The following is a 25,179-nucleotide window of genomic DNA, read 5'->3' as shown; positions in this document are numbered from 1 at the left end:
CTAAGTTTGCGTGCTGATATCAATTTGGCCCAACTCAATGTAAACTTGAAAACAGGTAATGAGCGTATGGTGCAACAAAATAAGATGCATCGCATCGTAAAACCCCAACAAAACATGCTCGCCCCCGCTCAAGATCCGAAAACCCGAGACCGCCAAACTCTTAAATGTTGCCGCAACCCGGGGGCAGCGCATACGCGACTAAATCAACAACATCGCCTACCATCTCGCTACCAACTCGGTAATTCTCTTATCAAACTCGGGAGGGGTTCTAAGTCTAGATGAGCTCACGGCTACCATCCTCGTAAACCTTAAGGGTGGGAGTCTGTACACGCGGTTAGAAGGCTTCCATGCAAACACACTCGAGGGAAACATACAGTATCCATGCCGTGCATCTCGGAGAAACGGCAGTCGTCACCAAAGTAGCACGATCCCGCGTTGGCGCAATGATGGCCGAGATTGCACGTAACCTCGCGGCAATGGTGGCCAGAGCCACAGACTAGGTTCCGAGTCTTATGGCGCAGAGCAAGCAGCTGGGCGGGCGTCAAGCGCTCTCCGTGATAGAAATTGCAGTTGGTGTTTTTGCAGTTGTTAGCCAAATGGTAGCGGTTGCAAAGATTCATGCCGCTCATCTGCCTCCGCTCTTCCAACGCCTTGACAGCATTAATATCGGGCTTCCCTAGCGGGACATCCACGCGCTCGTTATTGCCGTTGAGCATATAAAAGGGACGGGTCGATGCTGGCTTCTTCTGGCTCGCAATGTTGATAGTCAAGGGGGCGGTGCTTCGCCCCACCGTGGCATAGCTGTTGGTGGACTGGGCTTCAGGCTTGCTCACGGCGATCGGAGCCGGGGCAGGCTTAGGGGACACAGTTGCTGCCGGGCTAGGCAAGCTGTTCATCCCATTCCCGATGGGGCTGAATAGTGGTGGCGGCGAGGTTCTGGTCCCAGTGTATGCCGGAGACACCACCGGGGGCGCTGTGTATGCCGAGAGGCCGGCCGGCTTGGAGGGTATGGGCTCCGAGCGGAAGACCGAAGGGAAGGCAACGCGCTTGAAGGTAAACTTCCTGAAGTCGGCGGCGGGAGGGGTCGTTTCCAGTAGGCAGATCTTGTGGTTGCCGCGGAAGGACTCGAGGAATGTAGCGTAACCGTTATCGTGACAGCCGGCCAAGATGAGGCACTTGCACTGAATGTTCTTCTCCATGAGTTCAAACAGCTTACGCACTTTATGGTCGGCCTGCTCCTTGCCGTAGCCAACATCGGTGAAGGTGAAAAGAGGCTGGGCGCGGGCGAATCCGCGGGCAAACTTGGTCAAGGCGGCGAAGTCGGTAACAGGGAGAGTACCGGAAGCATGAAGAGCCCGGGAGAGCCCCTCGACACTAAGGACGACGTGCACAAAAATGCTGTCGATGTTGGAGAGTTGTGGGTTTTCGTGGAAGTAAGCCTTAAGTTGTTGATGCAGCTCGTGGGCAGCTTGTCCGCCGCCCTCCTCCCCACGTGCAATAAGGTCTTCCCGAAAGACAGCCCCATCCCCGTCAACAACGACAAAGGCAAAGGGAGAAGCTTCCTGGATGGTGTTACTAATATGGTGGGAAACGGGAGGATGCGAGATCCGATCCGTGGGGGCTGCGCTGCCTGCAGGGTCCAGACACGGACATCATCTCAACCCTGGGATTCGGGACGCGGGGGGGGTCCGGGATGGAACGGGCCTTGGATCCTCGGGGGGCGGCGGGCAGGGACTTTTGAGAACTTGTGGAGACTTACGACAGCAACCTTGAGACCATTCAACTCTCTCTCAGACATGCGCTGTTCTTTTTCCCAAATCATAGCGTTGCGCTTCTCGCGGTCGCACTCGTCACATTTCTCTCGATAGCGGCGAAGCAAATCCATGTAGCTCATGTGAAGGTTCTGCTCGATCGCATGCCTATCGCGAACAGAGTTTTCCCATGATTGTAAAGCAGCAGCGTAGGGCTGGGTGGGATCCCGCTCAACAGCCTCTGGTCCATCGTATCGGCTCATGATGGTGGTTTAAATGTTAAAGGCACTGGCGATGTAAGGGGCGATGTTCAGGGGGCGAAGAGATGGTTTGTTTGCTGGGTTGCCAGGATGCTGGGATGCCAAATGCCAGGATGGAAAGGAGAGCAAGCCGGATTAGGGTTAAGGCGGGTTGGGCTCTGCAGCAGAGCCTGAGTGGGTTTCGGTAATGGCAGACGCCGGGAAGGAGGGACCGCGGCTTTGAGACCACGTTTTGTCGGCCGCGCAAGCAAGCTGAAGAGCAACGTTCAGAGAAAAATCAGGTAACCGGGGGGTTCTCAAGCGCTTTAAGAAAGAATGAGGATGAAGAGAGGGGCGCGCGCGATGCTGCTGCCTTTCGCTGCGGGAAGAGGGTGCAAAACACGAACGCTGGCCATGGATTTTCTCTCCCCTCACGTGATCGAAGAGCAGTTTGTGGTTTGTTTGGTTTTGCCTTGCTGTTTCTGACGGGTTAGGGTTGCCTGTTGCTCTTGATACTGATCTGCAGGTTTCCAAGATTCCATCCAAGCAAGCCTTGCCGCAATGCGCCCACTGCTGCGCTGCCGCGCCACAGCTGCGACCCGCTTCGTGCCGTGCCACCTGAAGTGCACCAGGCGCCACCTGGGTGCCATCGTGCCGCCTGGGAAGGCGGCACTGAGGAATGTGGAGTCATGGACGCGTAAACTGCGAGTCGACGAGTTAACCTCCCTTGATACACGAAGTACCCTCGTCTGTGTTGGTTGCGTTGCTGTGACTGGAATCAATGGCGGAGTCAACTTTGTCAAGAAAAAAGAAGTACCCGCCGGTGCTAACTATAGCCTATAGCCAACACAGATGAAGCGCGTGCATATTGCCTACGACCCGTAACGATGCGGCCACATATCACGCAACGTTTCACCTTCAAGCCGCTTGTCCCGGCCTAAAACTGCCCGAGTTTCCCCTCAACCCCCCAACCGCGGTTTCCACCGTGCAAACCACAGCCGTCGCGGCATCCCTTGCACCTCTCCCACCACCGCACCCACCACAGCACCCGGCCAGGCGGCACGCGGCCCAGGGCAGATTAGGTTCCCACCATGCACCAACACCACCCCATCCTCAGCCTCGGCCTCCTCGCAGCAACCGCCTCAGCCCACCCGCTAACTGGAACAAAAGGCTCCCCCCGGGACACCGCCGACCCACAGTACGGGTACTGGGACCTGGCCTACTCGCGCGGCAACGCAGTCTCGGGCTACCGTTGGGAGAACCTGTCTGCCACGTACTCTGGCATCCCTGAGGTTGTTGTCACGTGCAAGCAGCTCTATGACCCGAGTTCGGGCGAGACGACCAAGAGTTGTGATGAGCCAGGGTTCTGGTATGAGGTGGATCCGGAGTGGCCTGAGAATGGTGAGTGATTGCACGGGTTTGTGAGGTGGTTGGTGAAAGTGTTGAATGGTTGTCGATGGACAGACAGCTGGGGTGACTTGTGTTAATCATTGATGTCTTGTGGTAGTGATCACTGTGCGCCAGACCGTACGGCTTGACGGCGGAGGGAGGGCAGTTGCTATCACCGGGAAGACCCAGTTGGGGTTGGAATGTGGGAAAGGAGCTGCCGGGAGGGCTTGTGAAGCATCTGCAAGGGTGGAGGCAGCAATTGACAGTGAGGCAACCCTTGAGCGGTCGTGAGTCGTCCGTCCACGGTATCAATCAGGTAAAGCCCAACCAGGGCTCGGAATTAGTACCGCACTCATTAGTAATACTAGACTACTAGACTACTAGACTACTAGACTACTAGACTACTAGACTACTAGACTACTAGACTACTAGACTACTAGACTACTAGACTACTAGACTACTAGACTACTAGACTACTAGACTATTAGACTATTAATAAAGTGATTATATAACACTACGATATTATAGATTTCTACCTGATTATTGAAACGGTGATACACCTCAGAATCACACACACTACCAACGCTTGGGTTAAGTACCCGCCTTGTGATGTCAATGAGAGAGGGGATAGCTCAGAAAGCGGTAAACTCCCCCCGCGAATGCTATGATTGCGGTCCTGGATCGCTTACGGGCGTGGCCCTCTGGTCACAGGGCCGCGGTCTTGCGTACCGCGAAAGCGAGTCACCTCCGCAAGTGTAGAAAAGAAAGGTATGGATTCCTTGCCTCCCCTCCCTCAAAGAGGTCCGGGCCTCTGACTAAATACAAGGACGCCGAAGCGGAAGAAAGCGGGAAGTCAAAAGTCCTTACCCCCTGGCCCTCCACTGGTACCTAGCCGAGAGGCTGGTGCCCCAGTTCAACATTCGTATCCGTGCCGCGGACCTTGCTGCTTGCCGCTGCAGAGACCCACCGGGCGGAAATCCACCACATCATGCAGGAGCGGCTCCGGTCACGGTGGGGATAGCCGGTACCAAAGTCGGATCCGGCAACACAGCCGCCAGGGGGGTGTGAATTCCTTGGTTCGCCCCGGCTACATCCCGACGTGGTTCCTCACCGCCTTAATCTCAACCTCTCTCATGGCTTGTCCTTCTCCCCATTGCATATCCACGGCCAACGTGGCGGTGGGATGAGCCAATGTTAGGATGGTGCAGTCGAAGACACGGGGCCGCCGACTCGCCGCTAAGGTGAGATAGGGGGGCGGTCGGTTATGTAAGTGTGGCTGGTTGGTTTCCATGCCTATCGCCATGCCGAGGCGGTACCTAGCGTGCGGGATGAAGAAGTTGACAGCTTCAATGCGTGCCTCAACATCCATTTCTGTGATGGCCCTGTCCTCAATGTGAACCATTGTGTACCAGGACAGGTCGGCCTTGATCATGGTGATACTAACGACGTGACTTGGCTCAATAATGGGCCGAGTTAACCGGGGAACCCGCAGGAGCTAAGTTTCGTCCTGCATGCCTAAGTGAGCTGGTTGTTGTGGTTCGTTTCTGTCTTGCAGTATTGCCGGAGTTCATGAACGTTATCTTTTATTATGTCCTGTTGTAAACTTGTTTTTCGACGTTCGATCCGCAATTTTCTCTTCCAGATCTGTCACATAATGTTTTGGAGAAAGTTTTGGCCCGTTTAGACTGCCGCAAGCTGGCCAAGGCTTGGTCATTTTCTTCCACAACGATCGTGATAAAATGCTGGGGGTAACTGGGCAAGGTGATAGCAATGGACGGTATAGACTGGCAAGATCAATAGAGCCTTTTGTATTGTGTCAGGATGCGGTTCTGTGGCTTGTCCTGCAAGATCGATGAAGGGGCTGCGAGCAGGGAGATAGAGTGGATGAGAAAGGGCCCAAGGGGGCAACAACTTCAGCGTGGCGAGCGTGTCTGAGTATTTCATATTTGCTCGTACTCTCAGAAAGCTGCGAAGATGTTTGGGATGGGTTCAGAGTCATAGCATTTAAAGGCACACACAAAACCCTTGTCACCGAGGAAACTGTGACGAGACGACTAGGGAGCAATCCCACATCAGGATAGAGGACATGAATGTCACAAGCTTTCACGTTGTCGACCGGACTGTGGAAGGGGTATCCCAGAACGTTAAGCCCGATGGGAGTGTCTCTATCGTGTGCTGAAAACGCCATCACTCCGTCCTGGCCCAGGATTGTGAAGGAGGCCGATCCTGGTCGAAAGCGGTAAGTGGGGAGTTTGAAGCAACAAGAAGCTTGGTTTCCCGCAGACAAGTGGACAGGACGGGGATCTGGGGCCGGGGGCAAGGCGACTCAACCGGCACTGGGAATCTCATGTTGCACTATCGGCAGCCAACTTGCCGTTTTGGAAGAGAGAAGCGACAGGATCGGCGCGTAACGTCGGACGGCATGTGAGAACTGGGACGCTGGGCATTGAGGTTGAACAACAAGGCTGAAGATACGATGGCACAAAAAGCCAAGCTCGCGGGGCTCGGTGTTTCGTTACGGTGGATTTACGGCTTGAGGTTGGGTTGTGCTCTTTGGGGTCTGCTGCAAGGGCAGATTTGAGCGTTCCCGAATTAGTTCATGGGCAGGGCACCTAACGATGGCGCGCGGGCCGAGACAGCCTGCCGAAGTCAGAAGGAGACTCGGGAGCAAAAGCTGAATCATCCGGCTAAAACTCCGAATGGCACGTGAGCAAATGTACAAAAGTAAATATGGGAAAGGTAGCAGGTAGTTATGCGGTACCCTTGTGAGAACGTGTGCAAAGGGCCGGTTATCCGAAGGCGTGCCGGTTGCCGGTTTAACATCTTGGATTGGGGGTCTTGAAGCTGTTGTTTGGTTGACAGAGGTGCATTGGCGCCAAATTGCTGAGTTGTGCGTTCTTGGGCGTGGGCCAACAGGTCTTGGCATCGCGTGGGACTGATTCACGTCGCGTGCCTTCTGGAACGGGCTCTCTCAACGTCTGCCAGTCTGTCAGGGCCGTTGATTGGATTCTCACACTCCCACTTTCGTCAACTCAGACTCTTCGTTGCGCCTCGTAACACAGCACCACACCCGCCATTCAAGTTCCAGCTTTCGGCTTGAAAAACATCGCAAAAGGCGCAGTGCAGCCGTCTATTTGCCAAGTCCAAAATATTGAATTTGATCCAGCCAAGGCCAATCGGGCAGCGCCCAGATTCGCTTCTTCAGTGGTTGACACTGTTTGCGAGGCGCAGCAGACAGCACAGACCAGGGCAATCTGTGGGGGCGGCAAAAGCCCCTTTTCCCTTTCGAGCTTCCCCCCTGGCCCACTGGCTGAAACGGTCTGTTCGGCCCACTGGGGCCAGAATCCCTGATTTGAAGGCCCGTCAGTCATGCTCATCATCAACGTCCGCCCATCTCGAGCCCTCTTTCTCTCGAGTCGGCGACGTTGAGATCTACGATGCCGAGTGACCTGGAAGGGACAATTGAGCCGAAACGGGACGACGAGCTGTTGAGCTCTGGTCCCCCTTCCTCCGACATGGTCGCCATCGCCTCATGGCTGGCATCCTCCGGATCCTCCGGTCTCATCCGCGTGCTCTCACCATGGTCATCCAAGCCCAACGGTAGTCAACCCGAGAAGCTCAGGCCGACGGCATATCTCGATGGCCTCAGAGGATTCGCCGCCTTTTTGGTCTACTGGCACCACCACGAACTCTGGGCCCACGTGCCCCCCCAACTCGTATCCTTGGAATCGAGCTTCGGCTTCAACGGCAGTCACTATTTCGTCACATTACCGATAATCCGCAACTTCTTCCACGGTGGTCATTTCGCTGTCGCTTCGTTTTTTGTTATCTCCGGCTATGTCCTTTCCGCCAAGCCCATAAGTCTCATCCACGCCGGCGAGCAGGCGAAGCTGGCCGACAACCTCGCTTCGGCGCTGTTCAGGCGATGGCTACGGCTCTACATCCCTATCCTATGCACCACTTTCGTCTACATGACCTTTGTTCATGCTTTTGGGATTTGGATCGACGACCGTCCGGCCAAGGCCAACTACCTCCAGGCGGCGTGGGATTGGTATGCCGAGATCAAGAACTTCAGTTTTGTCTTCAACAACGGCAAGGTCGGCTGGCTGAGCTACAACTTCCACCTCTGGTCGATCCCTGTCGAGTTCAAGGGCTCCATCGTCATCTACACCTCCCTTCTCGCCTTCTCGAAATGCAGCAGGAATGCCCGGCTGTGGTGCGAGGCCGGTCTGATCTTCTACTTCATGTACATCGTCGACGGCTGGTACTGCGCCCTGTTCTCCGCGGGCATGATGCTCAACGACCTGGACCACCTGGCTGCGAAGGATGACCTGCCGGCCTTTTTCGACCGGTTCCGCCCTCACAAAACCACCATCTTCTACACCATGTTCGCCATCGCGCTCTACCTGGGGGGCTGCCCGGCCAACGGCAGCGAGGCTGAGGATTTGGCGCGGAACCCTGGATGGTATCTGCTCTCCTACCTCAAGCCCCAGGCCGTCTTGGACGTCAAGTGGTTCTTCCTCTTCTGGGCCGCCGTGTTCCTCGTCGTGTCGACGCCCCACATCTCCTGGCTGAAACGTTTCTTTGAGACGCGGTTCTGTCAGTACCTCGGCCGGATTTCCTTTTCGCTGTATCTCGTCCACGGCCCGGTGCTCTGGACACTCGGCGATCGGCTGTACGCCGCGGTGGGATGGCCCAAGGACTCGCGCTTCCTCAACATCCCCCAGTGGATAAACCTCTTCCCGTTGCCCAAGTCAGGGCCGTTGGGGCTTGAGGTAGCATTTCTGGTGCCGCATCTGATCCTCCTTCCCGTTACCCTTTACCTGGCGGAGGTGGTTACGAGGGCGTTTGACGAGCCAAGCGTGCGGTTCCCGCAGTGGTTGTATAAGACGACTTCAGCATCCCGGCCGGCAAGGCTGCCGGCATGATATCTCGGAGTTTGCTACGGCCCTCGTTTTCTTGGACATATTTTGGACATATTTTGGGCATGTCATGTGTGTGATTTGGGCAATTTCCCCCGGAGTATTTACCATGTACGAAATATATACGTGTTTAATGGCGTGGATGGGAAACACACAAAAGAGGTTAGAGATGGAAGTCACCAGGCCTGACTCGGCGTCGCGTGAGGTGAATATCTACGTTTCCTTCAAGTTGCTTCTGCACAAGAATTACTGCTTTTTTTCATGGCGACGGCGGCATCTCCCCGACTATCTACAAATGTTTCCCACTCAGGTTCTCAGTCAGTGCATCCTAATTATTTATCCAAGATGAAAACGAGATTTCCACGCATTGCCATGCAACTCGTGCCGTTCTCGGTTGCTGCGTTGTCTCGCGTGCCATGCCTCGTTCGTTCTCCTTCCTTCTTCGTGTTCTGCGGTGGTGAGATCAACCAATCACCGAAGATAATGCCGCCTTCCCCCTTGAATGCGGGGCTGAATCCGGCTTAGTGGGTTCGAGGGACGGGCTCGCACAGGTGGTCTGGAATGCGCCAGGGTCCAGCCTGTCTCACTTGCTGATGGTCCCAATTTTTGTTGCCAATTTTCTCATCCGGCCCCACGGATGCAGAATATCGCCGCCCTCAGGGGCGCCCGGAAACGGTAACCCTGCGATTTCTGGCATATGCCACCGATGGGAACGATGAGTTCTTGATGCCGAATTGTGGCAATGATCTCCCGTAGCCAGCATTCGACATTCTTGAGCCCCCTCAGGTACGAAGTCAAAACCACCCCTTTCCCTCCTCACCCTGATCCCCATCGTTCTCTGCCCTGTCAGATCTCCGTGGATTTGCGCGGATGGCTGACGGGATTCTGCCCCCACCACCCATTTTAAGTTTGCTCAAGCTTCGCTGACGCTGGCTTGGCACTAGCGCCAAAGTGACCTAGCGTTGGAATCTTTGGGGGCTTTTTCTCTGCATCTCGACTCGCGTTATCTCCTTTTCCTTCCCGACCGCCGACCGCCGACCGCCCGATTCAACATTGACGATGCGAGGTTCGCAGTGACCACGGCTGAAGTCGAGTTGTGCAGTGTTACTTCCGTCTCTCGCTTGGCCCCCCGTTCCGAACGAAACCAACTCCCGAACACCGACCACCCCTCCCCACGCCGTTGACCATGATCGTGAGGGATCTGAAGCGCTTGACCCTTGTGGTTGGGCCTTTGGCGGTCCTGCTGTTGCTCAGTATCGCGCTGTGGCACTCGCGCGCGGATTACGTGCGCTCCCACGTCGGCGCCCTGCTCAGCAACGATGCGAACACCCCGGCCGTTTCTGGCCTTCACCGCAAGCCGAAGCTGACCGCCAACGAGACACACTACGAGATTTTCTCGGCATCCTCGAGCGACGGCAGGTTCTTCAACATCAACTTCGGCAGGGACGTCTTCAACCCCAACATCATCCCGCACCAGAAGATCAACAACACATGGCATGTTGTAGGCCAGCTCTTTACTGATGCCAACAGCGATACGCCCGCCAATGAGGCGTACGAGTTCGGATGCGTCGCGCAGTTCATCAACGGCATCCTGATGTGCATCGACTATGTGCGACCCATGCCCTACCAGCCGTCGCCGGGCGGCAAGTGCGTGGATAATCTCTCGCTTTACAACCTGGCGGTCGGCCCCCATGACGCCCGCGTCTTCTTTGGGCCCCAAAACCCACTAACAATCTACGGCTCGAACGGTGGCCACACCTGCTTTGGCCAATTCATTCGAGATTTCCGAAAGATGGTTGACTGGGAGTACGAGCTGATGACCAACACCGACTTCGAGGACGGGACCGAGATCGTGCGACCTCCGCCGTTTTTCCCCATGGAGAAGAACTACTTCGTCTTCTGGGACAAGGATAACGAGATGCACGTCCACTACGATGCTTACCCGAAGCGGGGGTATGCGAAGCTTGAGCGCGACGGAAGCACAGGGCCAGAGCTTGCGACTAAGACCGCCAAACCCGACGAGAAGTGCTTACAGCGTTACCTCCCTAAGCTACCCGCTGAGCTCGAGTCCATTCACCAGGCGACCAACTCGCTGAAGATCACGCTGTGCAACCGCGCCGACAAGAAGTGCGAAGCGCACGACGGTAACACCTACATCATGACCATCATCCAGCACAAGACGTACTACGACTATCACAGCGAATACGACCCGTACGTGATGCTCTTCCAACAGCGCGCCCCCTATGAGTTGTACGGAATCTCCAAGAAGCCCCTCTGGATCAGCGGGCGTAAGCATCACAAGGGCCGGCGGACCGACATGATGTACGTCACGTCGGCCAACTGGAAGGACCGCGGCGTCAACTACCACGGCTACCTCGACGATGTCGTCTTCCTCGGCTTCGGGTTTGAGGACAAGCATGCCGGAGGAATAGATGTCCACGCCGGTGATCTGCTCGTGGGCCTCGGTCTCTGCGAAGAGTCATGATCGTCGCCGGCCTGTTAGCATCGGGGATCGAAGCGCCCCTTTTGTGCCGGCCCCGCAAGACCGCGGCTACGGAGCAGCCCGAAGATCGCCCGAGACAACTTGACAACACATCCAACCCCTTTTTGGCTCCGCGAGATTCACCCCGCCTTCGGTCTTCCCACAATCTCCATTTCGGGATAGCTCATCCTTACCATGTTCAACGACGACCATGTTGTGAAACCACAGCCCCCTTCATTACCGGTACCCCCACATCGGACTCCTCATAATATAACGTCACCAACTTTCTCTCCCAAGACAGCCAGGCGACGACTCTTCACCAACCACTGCAGGCCGCTGTCTGCATCGATGAGGTTGCACTCCCTCAGCTTTCTCTACAATCTGCCCAGGGGGCTTTCTCCGCCGCCTGCATTCGCCCCCACCGGAGCATCCCCCAACACTCGTGGATTTCACGATTTTTTTCTCGTATATACTTGTTTGTAATGGCGTATATGATGATGGTCCTGATTCTGCTGTGTCATGACTTGGAAAAGACGGGCTTCGGCGTTCGTGACAACAGGCAGGGTCTTCGGGATTATCTAAGGGTGGTGTTTAGAACTGGATTTGGGCTTATATCTCGTTTAATACTTTCTGCTGTTGGATATAAGATACAATTAGTGTCTATAATGCGTTGCCGCGGACATTTTGCGTTGTCGTCTGCCATTTACTCACCATCCATCTGTTACTCATCGCACTCTCTTTTTTTTATGTCCATCTCCTCTGCTTCTAATACTTGATCAATCCAAAGACAAAACCGTCTGCGCTCCCTCGCGGCCAGGCTACCAAGTTGCACGGGCGATGTTTGCGCCGCCTCCGCGCAAGGCAAAACCCACACAGATCTCCACCGCCGCCAACCCGCCCCGAAACCCGCCGTCCCGGGCCGCCCACACGCCGCCGCCGCCGCACGATCTGATGCCCAACTCCGAGCTTCTTTGCCTCTGTGTCCCTGCATCCCTGCGACTGCAGTGGTCCTATTGCCCGGTCCCCTGTTTCGTTCCTCGGCAGCCCCCAGTTTGGTAAGTACCACCCGCGCAGATGGGCACAAGACTGTCTAGGCATGGCAGGTATTCCACAACCCCCTTCCCCTGCCCGCCTTGATGTGATGAACAAAGTCAAACATGCACATTGCACCCTTCCCCAGCAAACTACGAAGAGAGCACCGGCAATCCCCCAACCGCCACAGCCCCACAGAAACCACCCATCATCCATCCCCCGTCCTCCCCAGTTCAGGTACCGCGGCACAAGCGTGGCTCAGTCCAGGGGTGAAGCAACCTACCCACCTACCTACCTACCTACCTACCTACCTACCTACCTACCTACCTACCTACCTACCGGCAAGGCAAGGCAAAGCACGGCAAGGCAAGGTAAGGCAAGGCAAGGCAAGGCACGAGTGAACCCACAGGGATCTTTGCGTGGGGTCTGTTTACCGGGCCGCTGCCCGGCCGATCTGGGCTGGGTTGTTGGGCCGCTCCCGAGACACAGGTCCGGCACATACGCCGCTGGGCCGCATGTTTGTTAGTTAGTTTTGATGAGGGAAGGTTTGAACCGGTTGGGGGTTGTGGCCGTGGTCGTGGCCGTGGTCGGGGTGGTTGAGGTTGGGGTGGGCGGGTTGTTTCTTGGGCAGGGGAGGGCCTGTTTCGGGCTTTTGGTTGGGTGGGTTGTTGTTTGGATGGGTTGGTGGTGGTGAGCATGGAGAGAGGGAGGGAGTATGGGGTTGGGAAGTAGGGGTGAGTGAGTGAAGCGAAGGGACACTTCACAACGCCAGCTCGAATCTGGTTGCGACAGCCATGCAGTAAATAATCCATTCTCATTGCGTCGTATCATAATGTGACAAAGGAAAAAAGATGCGTATCCCTAAAGTCGGGCGTGGCACATGTGTTCTGACGGTAATCCGCCGTCGCACAACGAAGAATCTCCGACCTCGCAACCCCCAAGCAAAAACAACAACAAAACAAAAACAATGCCCCAACACCAAAGCCAAACCCCACCATGTGTGTAACCATCAACTCCATCCCCGATGCACCATCACCTCATCAACATGCACCACCATCATGCTCAATACCGGTACAGCTCATCACCATACCCCCTGCTCCTCTTACGCCTCCCACCCTCCAAATCCTCCGCCCCATACCTCCCACTCGAACCCCAATCCCACTCCCCCCTGTGACCGCGCGGCTCCCGATCCCGCCCCCGCTCCCCCGTACCACTGCGCGGAATCTCCATCCGCTCAATGGCCCTCCTCAAGCCCGCAATATCCTCCACCTCGCGGCCCTTCCCCTTCCCCTTACCACCACCCATCGAATCAGTATGCTTCAAAATACCCTTGACCTCACCAGGGTAGGGACGGTTCGCAATCTCAGCGTTGTGGCGCTCGCGCTCGGCACGCACCTGGTCGTCCCAGCGCAGCTGCTTGCGGCCGGAGGAGCCGGTGCCGGCGCCGGTGGAGATGGAGCCGTCGCTGTGGTGGACGACGGTGGAGGCGCGGCGGGGGAGGTAGGGGGCGCCGACGGCGTAGGGGTCGCCGCTGATGGTGGTGCCGGAGGTGGAGGGCTCGATATAGCTGGAGGTGGACAGGCGGCGCTTCTGCTCGCGCCGCTGGCGGCGCCGCTCGTCGTCGTCGTTGTGCAGGATGTAGCCGTGCGGGTCGTCGGTGCGGCGCCGTGAGCTGCCCGTGTAGTAGAGGCCGGAGTGGCTGGGGTCGCTGCCCCCGCCGTCGCGCTCGCGCGAGCGGGAGGAGGAGGAGTGGCGGCGGCGGCGGCCGTATTCGTCCGCTAGGGGGACGAGGCCGAGGGGGATGTCGCGGCTGCCGGAGCGGGAGCGGGAGCGGGAGGACTTGCCGTCGCGGTCGGCGTCGCGGTCGCGCTCGCGGTCCATGTACACGATGTGAGGGGCGGTGGAGGAGCGCTTGAGGCGGGGTTCGCGGTCACGGTCGCGGTTGCGGTCGGGGCGATCGTAGCGGTCGCGAGGATCGCGGCGGGAGGAGTAGCCGTAGGTATCATAGCCGTCGCCGTACGGGTCGCTGTAGTCGTAGCGTTTGCTGCCTGTGTTGGCGCCGCTCATGTAGACTCCCGAGTCACGTCTACCGGAGGGGGAGGGGGACTTGGAGCCGCGAGGTGTGTGGCCCGAGAAGTAAGGGGTCGGCTGGCGCTCCGACAGGCTTCGCTGTGACTCGGGCTCGGCCTCTCCGAGCTTGCTGAAGGGGAATTTCCGGTCATACCTGCGCACATCAGGACGGGTGCAGTTTCTGCCGTCGCTGCAGGGGTGGACCTTCTCGGTGATGTCCTGGGCCCCGTCCGAGTAGGTGTTGTAGTAGACCTTGGTGAGACACATCTTGCCGGTGTTGGGTGCTCTGCAAAGGAGAAGAAGAAGGGGCTAAGTTGTCTGGTGGGCAGTGAGGTGAAAGGGGGAATAGAATGGCCTTCAAGCGGCGTCCTTGTAGGAAACCGTGGTGTCCACGGGGACGGCGGGCAGACTCAAGTTCGGTGTCAGTCGGCCGTATCCGAGACAAGAGAGTCAGAGTGTCGTCTGATATTGTTCAACGACATGAGGACATCGAAGACAGTCGGGCGGGTGGTTTGGTGGCAGGGACGGGGTCCGCGGCCAGATATATTGCCTTCTCTCGACTCGGGTATGGCAGTGCTTGTAAGAGACCGTGTTTGAGGGCGGGTTGGAGGTAGCAGTTGTTACTACTCAGAACCGGCTTCTTGTGGGTTGAATAAGACGGTTAACAACCGGGGCCGACGACCCAAGGGCGGGCGGCCGTTTCTTATTATATGGGAATGGAACGTGAGTCGGTGTTGGAAGGGGAGGGTTGCCCCCCGGGTCGGCTCTTGCGCATCCTTGCATGCTTGGCGGCATCTCGTGCTCTCCGTCGACACCCCTCCTCGCGGTCAGTGTCTGCGCTAACGCTGAAGATGCCGTCAAACCTGGCACAGCCTGGCCATTCTCCGGTTTCCATAGTGGCCGTCTTCTTTGGACCCGGGGGTGGGCGCAGAAACCATCTGCATCGCAGGTGGGTGGGTGTGGGTGCTAAAAACCAATAAGACAGCATCGACAAAGGCTGAGCTGGGCGGGTGACCCTGATAGGTGGATGGTGGGTGTGGAGGGCCGGAAAGGCAAGGGTCCTGTGATGTTCCCGCTCTTCCCTGTCTTCCTCTTCGTCATTCAGCCAACGACTGAGCCCTCCTGCTGCCAGCGTCATGTCTGTCAGTCGTTGGTGGGGGACGTGAAACGGAACAAAACTCAGGGTGAGGTAACCCACAAGCGATGCGGCGTCTACGGCACACCCAGCGGGTTGGAGCCGAGAGCGAAACAAACCATGCCCGCAAAAATAGCAAGGGACCAACCAGGCCCGATGTGTCGAACCCATGAATGCACCCCGTCACCATCCATGCTCCGCAATCATGATCGGAGCAACAAACAAACATTTACGGCCCTCTCCGACCGGGCAACATCTGCACGGGAGGGGTTGCATTCCTTGATCGGACCATGTACCCCGTATGCCCTTCTCACCGAGCCATTGCCATACCTCACGCCTCATGCTGCTGTGCCACGCGGGTTGCCTGTTGGTTGCGTGTTGCTTCAAAGCTTCAACTTTGACACTTGTCTTGTGGGGGCGCTCGCCAAGCCGACAGCGACGGAGCACGAAACGCAGCCGCTAACTCCGGCCTTGGCCGCCTAATTGTTACAGGCCAGTATCAAGACGAGGGGCGACCGGTTCGGAGCCGGCATGCATGCAGCCAGAGAGTCGGCCCATAAGCCCCTTGTTGTCTGCATGCAGCAACGGCAATGCAAGTCATTCGGGCAGCAACCCGCGTGGGAAATTTTGGCGAATGTGTCGAGGCTGAGTCTCAGATGGGGATGGCGACAACGTCATCTGGCTCGTTGACTGGTCCCGGCTTTTGACAGCCATGGGGAGAACGAATCGAAGGGCACAGCCACCGGCCGCTCGCATGTGGTTTATCGATGCGGGCTTGCCGCCTCCACGGTCCGCCGTTTAGCCTTGCCCAGGCACCACGTATCGATCACCGGGCAGCTCCGTGGAACTTGGCGCGCGAGAGTCTGCGGTTGTGAGAACACAGCTCGGTCTGGCTGGCGGCAGCGGCCACAACTGGCCGGGATGTAACCATTTCTTCGCTTCTTTCTGCAGCTAAGAAGAGCCGCATAGACGCCTGGATGCTGTTCCCAGTCACCGACACGAAAACCGTTAACCGTTCAGATGATGAGTTCAACCGCGGTCTAGCCCGGCGCCGTCCGACTTGCCACTTGGTGGTTGCTCAGCTAGACAAGGCTTAACACGAACCCGTCATCCGGTTCGACCCACTGGGGATCATCATGTAGCGTCATCGGGACCTTGGCAGAGGGTGAACCGGGACGGCAATCACTGACCGAGGTGAGTCCGCCGAGCTGCCGAGTCACCCCGTTACGCAAGCTCGCCACCACTTCTCTTGCGAGAGCGCGAGGCTCCGAGGCCGCCTTGGTCATCATTTCAAGCTTGCTAAGCATCTCCTTGGAAAAAGAGTCGCGTGCTCACTTCCTTGGAAGGATTGCTTCAACCGTTGCACAAGGAGAGGAAGCCTTGGGTGCGGTCGCGGCCTAACCGCGACGTAATCGGAAGCGGTCCGCAGACATGCCTTTTCCACACCGGGACACAAGCTTGCGAAGGGTGTAACCGTTGGGGGCGAGTGGCCGAGGGGCGCTCAAAGGGGAAATACGAAAGGCAAAAGGCGAAAGGCGATGTGCAAGGCCGCTATTTTGGTGGTTCCATGATGCATCGGCGGAAATGGGCCGTTGGAGGATCGACCAGTCGTCCAAAAGTGAGGGTTACGGGGATGCGCTGGTGCAACCCGTAACGCGCATCGCGATAAATGTTGGCAAAGGGATTGCCAAGCAAGCGGCGGCGGCAGCATTCATGGTTTTAGAGTGGGTGAACGCAGTACAGCATGCAACGCGACTTCCTCCTGGAGGCTCGGGACCGGACCGTTAGGGCTCGGCATTTTGCCCGATAAGCTGCCTTAGTTATTGGGCACTGGCCCACCAAGCCGCTTCCCGACCGCAACCGCCCGAGTTGTGGCACAAACAAATAAACTAAGACCACAAATCATTCCAGTCGTCAGGCCACCCACATCTCCTTTTTTTGTCTTGTCGCGCCACCGAGCAGATGTCGAGTTATTGACTTCCACGAATATCCGTGCAAGGAATGACATGCAGAATCCAGTGGCGTGGCCGCGGGCATGTCCGTTTGAGATGGAGCTCGGCGTCGGCTTAGTTATTGTGTAACTGCCAAGTTTGGGAACCGCCGGAGCCCACTTGAGCGCACCACGCTGTGCTTGCACAGTACACTAACAACCCGACCAACATGACATTGACCTTGACCACTAGGTAGGTAGCTCGGTTGGAAATGGCGGCTTCTGTCGTTAACTGCCTACCGAGCTAGTATCCAGCATTGATTAGGATGGTATCCAAACTATTGAAGATTTCACAACATGAACGCCATTCACAAAACTCGAGGGCCAAAAACAAGGGCGTCGACAAAAATATCACACGAAGAACGTATGTCGGTCACCCTACTCTACATATCTGTATTCTTGCTTAGATGGCGTGGAAAGCCACTGCCGGCGGCATCCTCAGTTGTTGAAAATTATCCCGGCCTTATAAACCGATTATGTACTAATAATTACGCGGTATCAGGCCGAGGTTCAATGTGTACGGCTCCTCCTCGACCCAGTTCCTTATATCTGAACGCCAAACGCCCTTCCATCTCTAGGTACCTTAGCGAAATCCGAAGCGAGAGAAAGCAGAAACCATGTAAGCAGGCTCATATGCCGGCACTGCTCAGGAATGGAAGCCTTTTCCAATCCCCCTCACCCTGAAGCCCAAACCTTGAAGCTCAACGTGGTTAACAACATTACGCCCGTCAAACACCCACCGCGGCTCTTGCATCATCCCGGCGACTTCGACCCAGTTCACCGCCTCCTGGTCCTGCATGCGACTTTGACCAAGACTGCAGTTGTTGCAATCTGCCGAGCATGGCGTCAGCGGATTAAGCCTTCCTAGAGGGTCGTCTGAAAGTGTTGACACTTCTTGCTGCGACAGCTTCTCCAAGTCCATGATACCCCTCTCGCTCAGGCAGGCGTCTAGGGCATGGGCCGCGAATCCGGGACGATCTGGCTTTGCCGTCTTACTCACAGCGGCCCCAGAGTTCCCCAACTGGCGCCCACGGAATTGTTTCCACTGCGTCAGAATGCAAGCGGCACTAGCATCCTGAACACACTCCCGCCAGCTCGAGCAAATTCTGACCCTCTCCATCTGCGAGGCGCTCAGCCCCATCCGCTGGATTTCGTCCATGATATCAGCCGTAGCGCAGCCCGGGTCAAACACGGCGATTTCTCGCGGCATCTCTGACGCCAGGTCCTTGATGATGTGGACCGCTATGCTGTTCCGCGTGTCGTTGGTCCCGTCCTTGAACGCAAAGCCCAGCACCGCGATCTTCTTCCCCCGGAGAGACCCGTTCAGCTCTCGGACAACGTTGCGTGCGAAGCGCTGACGCTGGTCTTCGTTGATCTTGAGAACCGCCAGCCAATACTCGGCCACCACGTCGAGGTGCAGCTCCCTGGCAAGGTATGCGAGGTTGAGGATGTCCTTCTCGAAGCACGAGCCGCCAAATCCGACGCCGGCTTGCAGGAACTTGGGGCCCAGCCTCAGGTCCTTGCCGATGGCGAGGCTCACGTCGTCCACGTCGGCGCCCAGACCAATCTCCTCGCACATGGCGCTCACTGCGTTGATGCTGCTGATGCGTTGGGCGAGCATGGTGTTTGCCACAAGCTTGGCAAGCTCGCTGCTGAATGTGTTGACGGTGACAATGCGGGCGGTGGGCACCCACGCCGCGTAGACATCCTTCAGAATGGCGGCCGCCTGGAAACCGGCAAGGCTTCTTGTGCTCCCGATGAGGATTCGGTCCGGGTGCATGAGATTCTCGACGGCGGTGCCTTCGGCGAGGAACTCGGGGTTCGATAGGACTTCGAATCTGCTATCGGGACGCTCATGGCGGAACTGGTCAGGGTGGGTCAGTATGGAATCGCCATGGTTGTGTTCCTAGGAGGTGGTACTGACTATGTCCTGGATCATGCGAGCTGTGCCGCATGGTACTGTGCTCTTCTCGACAACAATGGCTCCTTCTTTAGCGTGCTTAGCAACCGTACGCGAGGCGCTCTCGACGGCGCTAACATCAGCCATGGACCCGGCACCCAGCCCTTGCATCTTGGTGGGCGTGTTAACGCAGATGAAGATAATGTCCGCTTCGGAGATAGCATCGACGACCTTGGTCGAGAACACGAGGTTCGGCTTTCGCGCCTTGAGCTTGACCGGACGAGAAAACCCTGGCAGAGAGACAATGGCGTCGCGGGTGCCGTCTCTGCCAACGCGGACCACCTTCAGCAGACCATCTTCGTGGATGGGGAGATGTGCAGAGTTCCACGCGGCTATACGCTGCTCGTTCAAGTCGACGACGTTCACCAGAACCTGTGGGTTGTGGTAGGCAATCACAGCAGCAGTCGGGCCGCCTGTTTAACTGTTATTCACTCATACGCCGCATCGAGAGGGGACTAGGCTTGGCCTTACCGACAAACCCTGCGCCGACGAAACATACACTCTTCGCGGCGGGTCGAGAACGGCTATCGATGGACTCGTCCACGGAAGAGACACTGCTGTCTTCTGACAGCCGCTTGGCCTGGAGCTCCGGGGAACCGACTCCCGAGCTGGGCGGCGACGTATCGGGCGTGCCACGGATCCAGTCATTTCCTGACCACGAGTTCGGTGTCGACGTCCCAGGGCTGACTGTGGATGTAATGGAATGAGAGCTCGGAAACGACCTGCTTAAATGGCCACCCATCGAGGGGGTGGCCGGCACCGACTGCTGAAAATCAGGCGAGTTGTCCATGGCTAACCTTCGGAGTCTCAGTGTCGGGTATCTGGTCTACTTTCTCGGGTCTCTCCCTTCTCGTGGTCGGTGAAACAAGGCTGCTTTAGGGGAAAACAGTCCTCCGGCGGAGGCTCGCTTCGGTTGAAGGGGTGAGGGTATATAATGCCCCTTCGGGACGGCAACCGGCAGCCCCGAGACCGCGTGGCCGTGCTAGCCGAGCTACGCCCAGTCTGCCAACTTTCTTCTCAGCTTCCGGTTAGGAGTAGCAGAATGTTTGTCGTGCGCGCTTCACATCGCCAGCTGAAACATCCTTGCGCCCTATCACAATCTTCGCCTGGGCTCCGATCGTCAAAGGAAACTTCCTTGGTAGTCGAGGACAAGTCGGCCGTCCGCCACGTCGCGCAACTTGACGCTCTCGTATGCGAGGTTGTGTCTTTGGCACAGGATCATGGGTCTAAGCCATTCCCATGCTATCTAGCTTCGCGGTTCAATCGGAATTCCTGAAACCCTCATCCAGCTGACGACGCATTCCCATGTTGGTGCTAGCCTGCTAGGCCTGCTAGCGTTGACATGTGAGTCGCCGACTCGCCGCCATGAGACCCAAGCACCCGGCACTGCCGACACACAACGAGACAATGGGGAATGAGAGACGTAAAGGCCCGACTGTTGCGCCGTGGCTCATCACGCAACAGACCTTTCATCTCGAGATGGAAGGTTGGATATCTTGCAACTGTCGATCAAGCCGCGGGGCGAACATGTTGAGCCTCAACCGGTCGCCCCGGGTCGATCTCCAGCAGGGAACCCCGGTTCGGACTTGGCATATACTGCTGTCTGTACAACAGTACGGCGTAGATCAGCGCGATTTTGAAGATTTGCTCGGGGGTTTATCTGTAGACCCTGGCGACGAAACAGCCGTACAACAACGGGCCTTGGCCAATGCAGCTCAGCGCGGTGTAAGCGGAAGCTTCCGCTCGGAGTGACAGTTGCTGGATCTCGTCTCAAACTTCGACCCCTATCAACACACCTACGTAGGTGGCGTGCGGCCACCGCGGTGTGTCACTCTGGCACCTCGCACAAAAACGCCTCCCAGCTCGCCAACCCGAAGAGTGTGCTCTGCCTCTTGTCCGACCCGGATTACCCCAGCAACCCGCCACGAAGAAGCACTCGGCGCGGCGCCAGCCTCCGAGGCGATCTCTCAAGGGTGAGGCGCAAGAAGCCACACAACAGAGGAAACTTGAGGCTTTATCAATGAAGAGCCGGCGGAGTAACCATTGCAATTCCCGGGCCTCCCTTCATGCCCTCTCCAGCACCGCACAACAATTCACCCAGCATGCGGTCACCGATCCCCGTACTCTCCGTTATCGCCCTGGGGGCTCAAGCTGCCAAGAGCGCGTACGATGGCAGGCTATGTAACAATGGCAGTTACGACACCCCTGGCACCAGTTTGACATGTAAGACACCGGCCCGTTATTAGTTGCGCGGCCGCTAGAAAGGACTAACCCGGCGGCAGACGTCCCGAACGCTTGGAATGCGGATAGCAAAGGGTTCTCCTGCATCGCGGTTCGTGATCGGCTACCCACCTTCCCCACCGCGCTTACCGCCCAGACTAACGGGGGAGAGAACCCAGATCCGAGATTCACCGCCGACCTTCGACGTGACCTGGAGGTGGTCGTCGGACCCCGGGTCCGTCCACTCGTACCCCCACGTCAAGTTCTCAGACCCTGCCCTCCCCGTACCCCTGTCCAACATCTCGGCCCTGACCCTCTCGGCCCAGTGGGCCATGGGCCCTGGATCGACATCGCGGTCTGTGCCCGGTATCGACTCGTCCGGCTTGGCGAAGCTGGACGCCTCGGCGAATGCCGCTTTCGATATCTTCGCTGACCGCATCCCGGAAAACTCGCTGCGGGAGACAGAGGCGGAGACCGAGATTATGGTCTGGCTGGGCAGGGTTGGCTACGCCCAACCATTGGGCTATGAAGGGACCGAATCGTATCGGGCGAAGTTGACCGTCGGCCACGTCGACTTGTAAGTCTTATCTGAGTCAGGACTCGGGATGGGTTGTGGGCACGTCTTGTCAGGATGACAGAGCCCCTGAGCCGTTCAATGTTGCTAACGAGCATGGCCCCGTCTCAGCGCCTTGTACCTGGGAGAGAACCAGAGAGGCACGTCAGTCTTCACATGGGCCGCGCAATCCAACGAGACAAGCTTCTCGGCTGATATATCGCCGCTCCTTCAGTACCTGTGGCGCAATGGCTTGGTCTCCTCCGGATCGAACGTGGGACTCATCGGGTTCGGTACCGAGGGCTACCATGCCGAAGGAAACGTCACCTTCTCGTCACAGAGGTACGATGCGAATGTGCTGATCGGACCTGCCCCAACCCTCAACATGGCGCCTGTTCCCACCACGGATTCTGCTCCATCGGCGGCCCCCTCTTCGGCCACCGGAAGCCTCCATATGTCGTGGCTATCGGGCTTGTCGATCAGCGGAAGTGTTGGTGCCATGATGGTTTTCCTTTGATCAAATGTTGAATTGCGGCTGGCCGCCTATCCTAATCTGGGGAAAGGGTACCTGCATTTGGAAGGGTGTACAGACAAGACTAGACTGCATCGGACATTTTCTTTTTTCTATTTCACCTTAATCTTGGGGAGCGGCAAGTAGGCGGGTGGTTCGGGCATACTCCTCGGTCAGACTGAGCCCGAGCTTCCACCCCGGCGGACAAGATCTTGGGATATCTCGGCTTGACGATCATCTTTCCTATTCAGAGATAGCAGGCTGAACCACCCCCGCACGCAAATTCGATGGTTACTTTTCCCTCGGGCAGATCGTTCTGCAGCTTGCGCCGACGTGCCACCGAAACGACGTCACCGCAACTTGCCATTGCCGACTGGTGATTTACCAAGTGTTGACTGAACCATCGGCTCCTTATATGGCGGACATGTCAAAGCCTCCGTACACTCCTTTCCGTGTCCCGCAAGCGGACTCCAGTGACGCTCACTTGGGATAGCAAACAACATACCTGCTGCTGTCTAGAAAACCACCGGATATCTGCTCCGGATGGCTACCCTCCATCCCTCCCGGCCTGGGACACCGGGTTCGCAGCGGAGCAACCCATCCAGCGGTGGAACTCGCGATCCCTTTAGGGACCCATCCCAGGCCTCGTCACCCGCTACTGGTTCAAGGACATCACTTGTATGTAACCTGATGTTTTAGTCCTCCTCACAAGACTAATGTACCATCAAGGAAGCACCCACCCCTGCTCCAGCGCGGCCACTGCCAGTTGTACCGAGGGCAAGGCGAGATGCAGGTGATATTATTGTAAGTAGTGAAGCGCTGTAAGTGTCACCAGATACTAACCAACAACCAGACGCCTGTTACGAGACTTGGAGAGATCCTAAACGAGAAGGCGGGCCATGCCTCCAGCTCAGATGTGGACGCTGCTGCTGCCGCTTCGGACCCGGAAAAGGGGGCCCTTACGGCAGCAACAGCAACAGCCGGCCCCAAGAAGAGCCGCAACCCCTTCAAACGCAGCTACGGCGCGTTCCGGCGGACCTACTGCCCCCTCGAGGAACCAGGCCTCGTCTTCCCCACAGGCCCAACCGACAAAGAAAAGCTCGAATACATCAGCACCAACCGCATCCCACTCTACATCTTCGGAGTCTTCTCCTTCCTGACCCTCTCGGCCGGCATGTGGCTCTTCGCCGTCAGCTCGCCCATCTTCTCGTGGTACGGCGTCTTCGTCGGCTTCCTCAACATCTACCTCATCATCTCCTACCTCGTCGGCATCATCGGCCGCGACTGGGACTACGCGGCACACCAGACCCTCGTCACCCAGCACCCCATCACCGACACCACCGCGCCCACCGTCGACGTCTACCTCCCCTGCTGCTCGGAGCCCCTCGAAATCCTCGAAAACACCTACAACCACATCCTGCGCCTGGACTGGCCCGCCGCCAAACTGCAAGTGCACGTCCTCGACGACGGCGCCCAGCCCGCCGTGCGCGCCCTCGCCGCCCGCTACGGCTTCCGCTACCTGGTGCGCGACGACCGCCCGCGCCTGCGCAAGGCCGGCAACCTGCGGTGGGCGTTCAGCCGCACGGAGGGGGAGTACTTCGCGATCTTCGATGCGGATTTCTGTCCGCGGCCGGATTTCCTGCGCGAGCTGGTGGTGGAGCACATGGCGGATGACAAGACGGCGATCGTGCAGAGCCCGCAGTATTTTCGTGTGACGGATGATCAGACCTGGGTGGAGCAGGGGGCGGGCGCCACGCAGGAGCTGTTTTATCGCGTGGTGCAGGTCAATCGGAATCGGTGGGGGGCGTCGATTTGTGTGGGCAGTAATGCGGTGTATCGGAGGGCGGCGCTGGAGGAGGTGGGCGGGACGGCGGAGATTGGGTTCTCGGAGGATGTGCATACGGGGTGAGTTTGTTTGTTCTTTTGTTCTTTTGGGGAGGGTTTGAGGGACAGGAAGCTGACAAGCGCAGGTTTGGGGCTGTTGACCGCGGCTGGAAGGTCAAGTATGTCCCGTTGTGTCTGGCGACGGGCATCTGTCCCAACACGCCGCGCTCTTTCTTCTCGCAGCAGATGCGCTGGGCGCGCGGTAGCACTACGCTGCTTACTACCAAGCACTTTTGGGTGTCCAAGTTGACGGTCATGCAAAAGATTTGTTATCTCTGCGGTAAGCTGCGCGTTGATCCTGCCAGTGAAGCCCCTGGCTAACATCCCAGGTCTCCTCTACTACTCGGCCGTCTCGCTCGGCATCTTCATCTCGCCCATCCCGGGCACGCTCCTTTTGTTTATCCGTCCAGAGTGGTTCAAGTACTACAACTTGGCCTTCGCCATTCCCTCCATCATCTACGGCTCGCTGCTCTTCCGCTTCTGGGCCAAAGCCAAGTACGGCTTCAACGTGCAGCACATCATGGTGGTGCAGTCGTACGCCTACCTCACAGCCATCAAGGACCGGCTCTTTGGCATCGAGCTGCTGTGGGCGGCGTCGGGCGACAAGAAGGCGCACAAGAGCAACAAGTACCGCAACATGCGCATCCTCTGCTGGCTGTGGACCATCGTCTCCGTCGGAGGCGTGATCGCCGCCGTGACCTACCGCCTGGTGACCGGGTTCCCGTGGTACCACACGATCCCGCTGCTGGTGCTCAACGCGTACAACTTCTACATCACCCATTATTTCCTGTTTTGTTCGTGGCGGTGGTAGCGTAGCCGCGGGGCTTGAGGCCCGACCGGGGATGGCGCGGCTTGCATCAGCCATCATATGCATGGAGAGCTTAGAACGTCGGGGTTTCAGATTGCTACTTTAGTATTACGGGGGGTTGACGACGGCCGGACCGGGGCAGAAACAAACAACACCACACTAATTTCTTAATGACATATTGACCTGACGATGGACATAGATGGGGTACTTTGGGCTTCTAATCGAAATACTTA

The 25,179-nt window shown here is 57.4% G+C and overlaps 9 protein-coding genes across 9 annotated transcripts; 4 read left to right on the top strand and 5 right to left on the bottom strand.

The window, feature by feature from the left end:
• Window positions 1-28: 28 nt before the first annotated feature.
• On the bottom strand, window positions 29-2,498 carry F5144DRAFT_162826 (uncharacterized protein). The gene is made up of 3 exons (XM_066782557.1): window positions 1,760-2,498; window positions 375-1,562; window positions 29-322 (listed from the first exon to the last, which is right to left on the bottom strand). Exons 1-3 carry the CDS (start codon window positions 2,012-2,014, stop codon window positions 275-277), a joined length of 1,491 nt encoding a protein of 496 aa, XP_066644293.1. The 5' UTR covers window positions 2,015-2,498; the 3' UTR covers window positions 29-274.
• Window positions 2,499-3,081: 583 nt separating this feature from the next.
• On the top strand, window positions 3,082-3,787 carry F5144DRAFT_546158 (uncharacterized protein; the record flags this gene model as incomplete). Its single annotated transcript, XM_066787397.1, has 3 exons — window positions 3,082-3,391; window positions 3,498-3,666; window positions 3,772-3,787. The coding sequence occupies 3 exons, from the start codon at window positions 3,082-3,084 to the stop codon at window positions 3,785-3,787; spliced, it is 495 nt and encodes a 164-aa protein (XP_066644292.1).
• A 2,613-nt stretch (window positions 3,788-6,400) lies between these two features.
• Window positions 6,401-8,679, top strand: F5144DRAFT_566002 (acyltransferase family-domain-containing protein). The gene has a single exon (XM_066788530.1). It carries the CDS (start codon window positions 6,817-6,819, stop codon window positions 8,305-8,307), a length of 1,491 nt encoding a protein of 496 aa, XP_066644291.1. The 5' UTR covers window positions 6,401-6,816; the 3' UTR covers window positions 8,308-8,679.
• A 478-nt stretch (window positions 8,680-9,157) lies between these two features.
• Window positions 9,158-11,026, top strand: F5144DRAFT_162261 (uncharacterized protein). Its single transcript, XM_066782555.1, has one exon. The coding sequence runs from the start codon at window positions 9,488-9,490 to the stop codon at window positions 10,784-10,786; it is 1,299 nt and encodes a 432-aa protein (XP_066644290.1). The 5' UTR covers window positions 9,158-9,487; the 3' UTR covers window positions 10,787-11,026.
• Window positions 11,027-11,854: 828 nt separating this feature from the next.
• On the bottom strand, window positions 11,855-12,722 carry F5144DRAFT_162352 (uncharacterized protein). Its single transcript, XM_066782556.1, has one exon. It carries the CDS (start codon window positions 12,631-12,633, stop codon window positions 12,151-12,153), a length of 483 nt encoding a protein of 160 aa, XP_066644289.1. The 5' UTR covers window positions 12,634-12,722; the 3' UTR covers window positions 11,855-12,150.
• Window positions 12,579-14,372, bottom strand: F5144DRAFT_162079 (uncharacterized protein). The gene has a single exon (XM_066782554.1). It carries the CDS (start codon window positions 14,150-14,152, stop codon window positions 12,878-12,880), a length of 1,275 nt encoding a protein of 424 aa, XP_066644288.1. The 5' UTR covers window positions 14,153-14,372; the 3' UTR covers window positions 12,579-12,877.
• A 1,245-nt stretch (window positions 14,373-15,617) lies between these two features.
• On the bottom strand, window positions 15,618-16,306 carry F5144DRAFT_591299 (uncharacterized protein; the record flags this gene model as incomplete). Its single annotated transcript, XM_066790256.1, has 3 exons — window positions 15,618-15,794; window positions 15,837-15,903; window positions 16,146-16,306. 3 exons carry the CDS (start codon window positions 16,304-16,306, stop codon window positions 15,618-15,620), a joined length of 405 nt encoding a protein of 134 aa, XP_066644287.1.
• Window positions 16,307-17,656: 1,350 nt separating this feature from the next.
• Window positions 17,657-19,760, bottom strand: F5144DRAFT_591298 (UDP-glucose/GDP-mannose dehydrogenase family, NAD binding domain-containing protein; the record flags this gene model as incomplete). The annotated part of the gene is made up of 3 exons (XM_066790255.1): window positions 17,657-18,874; window positions 18,935-19,342; window positions 19,470-19,760. The coding sequence occupies 3 exons, from the start codon at window positions 19,758-19,760 to the stop codon at window positions 17,657-17,659; spliced, it is 1,917 nt and encodes a 638-aa protein (XP_066644286.1).
• A 1,312-nt stretch (window positions 19,761-21,072) lies between these two features.
• On the top strand, window positions 21,073-24,949 carry F5144DRAFT_546152 (uncharacterized protein; the record flags this gene model as incomplete). The annotated part of the gene is made up of 8 exons (XM_066787396.1): window positions 21,073-21,193; window positions 21,281-21,767; window positions 21,876-22,233; window positions 22,774-22,932; window positions 22,984-23,058; window positions 23,090-24,159; window positions 24,225-24,406; window positions 24,444-24,949. The coding sequence occupies 8 exons, from the start codon at window positions 21,073-21,075 to the stop codon at window positions 24,947-24,949; spliced, it is 2,958 nt and encodes a 985-aa protein (XP_066644285.1).
• Between the last annotated feature and the right edge of the window lie 230 nt (window positions 24,950-25,179).

This window comes from Chaetomium tenue (assembly GCF_020726465.1).
Source record: "Chaetomium tenue strain MPI-SDFR-AT-0079 chromosome Unknown F5144scaffold_3, whole genome shotgun sequence".
NCBI lineage: Eukaryota > Fungi > Ascomycota > Sordariomycetes > Sordariales > Chaetomiaceae > Chaetomium > Chaetomium tenue.
This window is presented reverse-complemented; position numbering and strand designations above follow the sequence as displayed.

What these genes read in the sequence shown, in the direction of transcription:
- F5144DRAFT_566002 (XM_066788530.1), top strand. Translation starts at nt 6,817, where the DNA reads ATGCCGAGTGACCTGGAAGGGACAATTGAGCCGAAACGGGACGACGAG.
- F5144DRAFT_162352 (XM_066782556.1), bottom strand. Translation starts at nt 12,633, where the DNA reads ATGAGAATGGATTATTTACTGCATGGCTGTCGCAACCAGATTCGAGCT.
- F5144DRAFT_162826 (XM_066782557.1), bottom strand. Translation starts at nt 2,014, where the DNA reads ATGAGCCGATACGATGGACCAGAGGCTGTTGAGCGGGATCCCACCCAG. An exon ending in ATGGTCTCAAGGTTGCTGTC is followed by an intron (nt 1,563 to 1,759) that starts GTAAGTCTCCAC and finishes AACACCATCCAG; the next exon opens with GAAGCTTCTCCCTTTGCCTT. An exon ending in AGATGCACGGCATGGATACT is followed by an intron (nt 323 to 374) that starts GTATGTTTCCCT and finishes CCGCGTGTACAG; the next exon opens with ACTCCCACCCTTAAGGTTTA.
- F5144DRAFT_162079 (XM_066782554.1), bottom strand. Translation starts at nt 14,152, where the DNA reads ATGTGTCTCACCAAGGTCTACTACAACACCTACTCGGACGGGGCCCAG.
- F5144DRAFT_162261 (XM_066782555.1), top strand. Translation starts at nt 9,488, where the DNA reads ATGATCGTGAGGGATCTGAAGCGCTTGACCCTTGTGGTTGGGCCTTTG.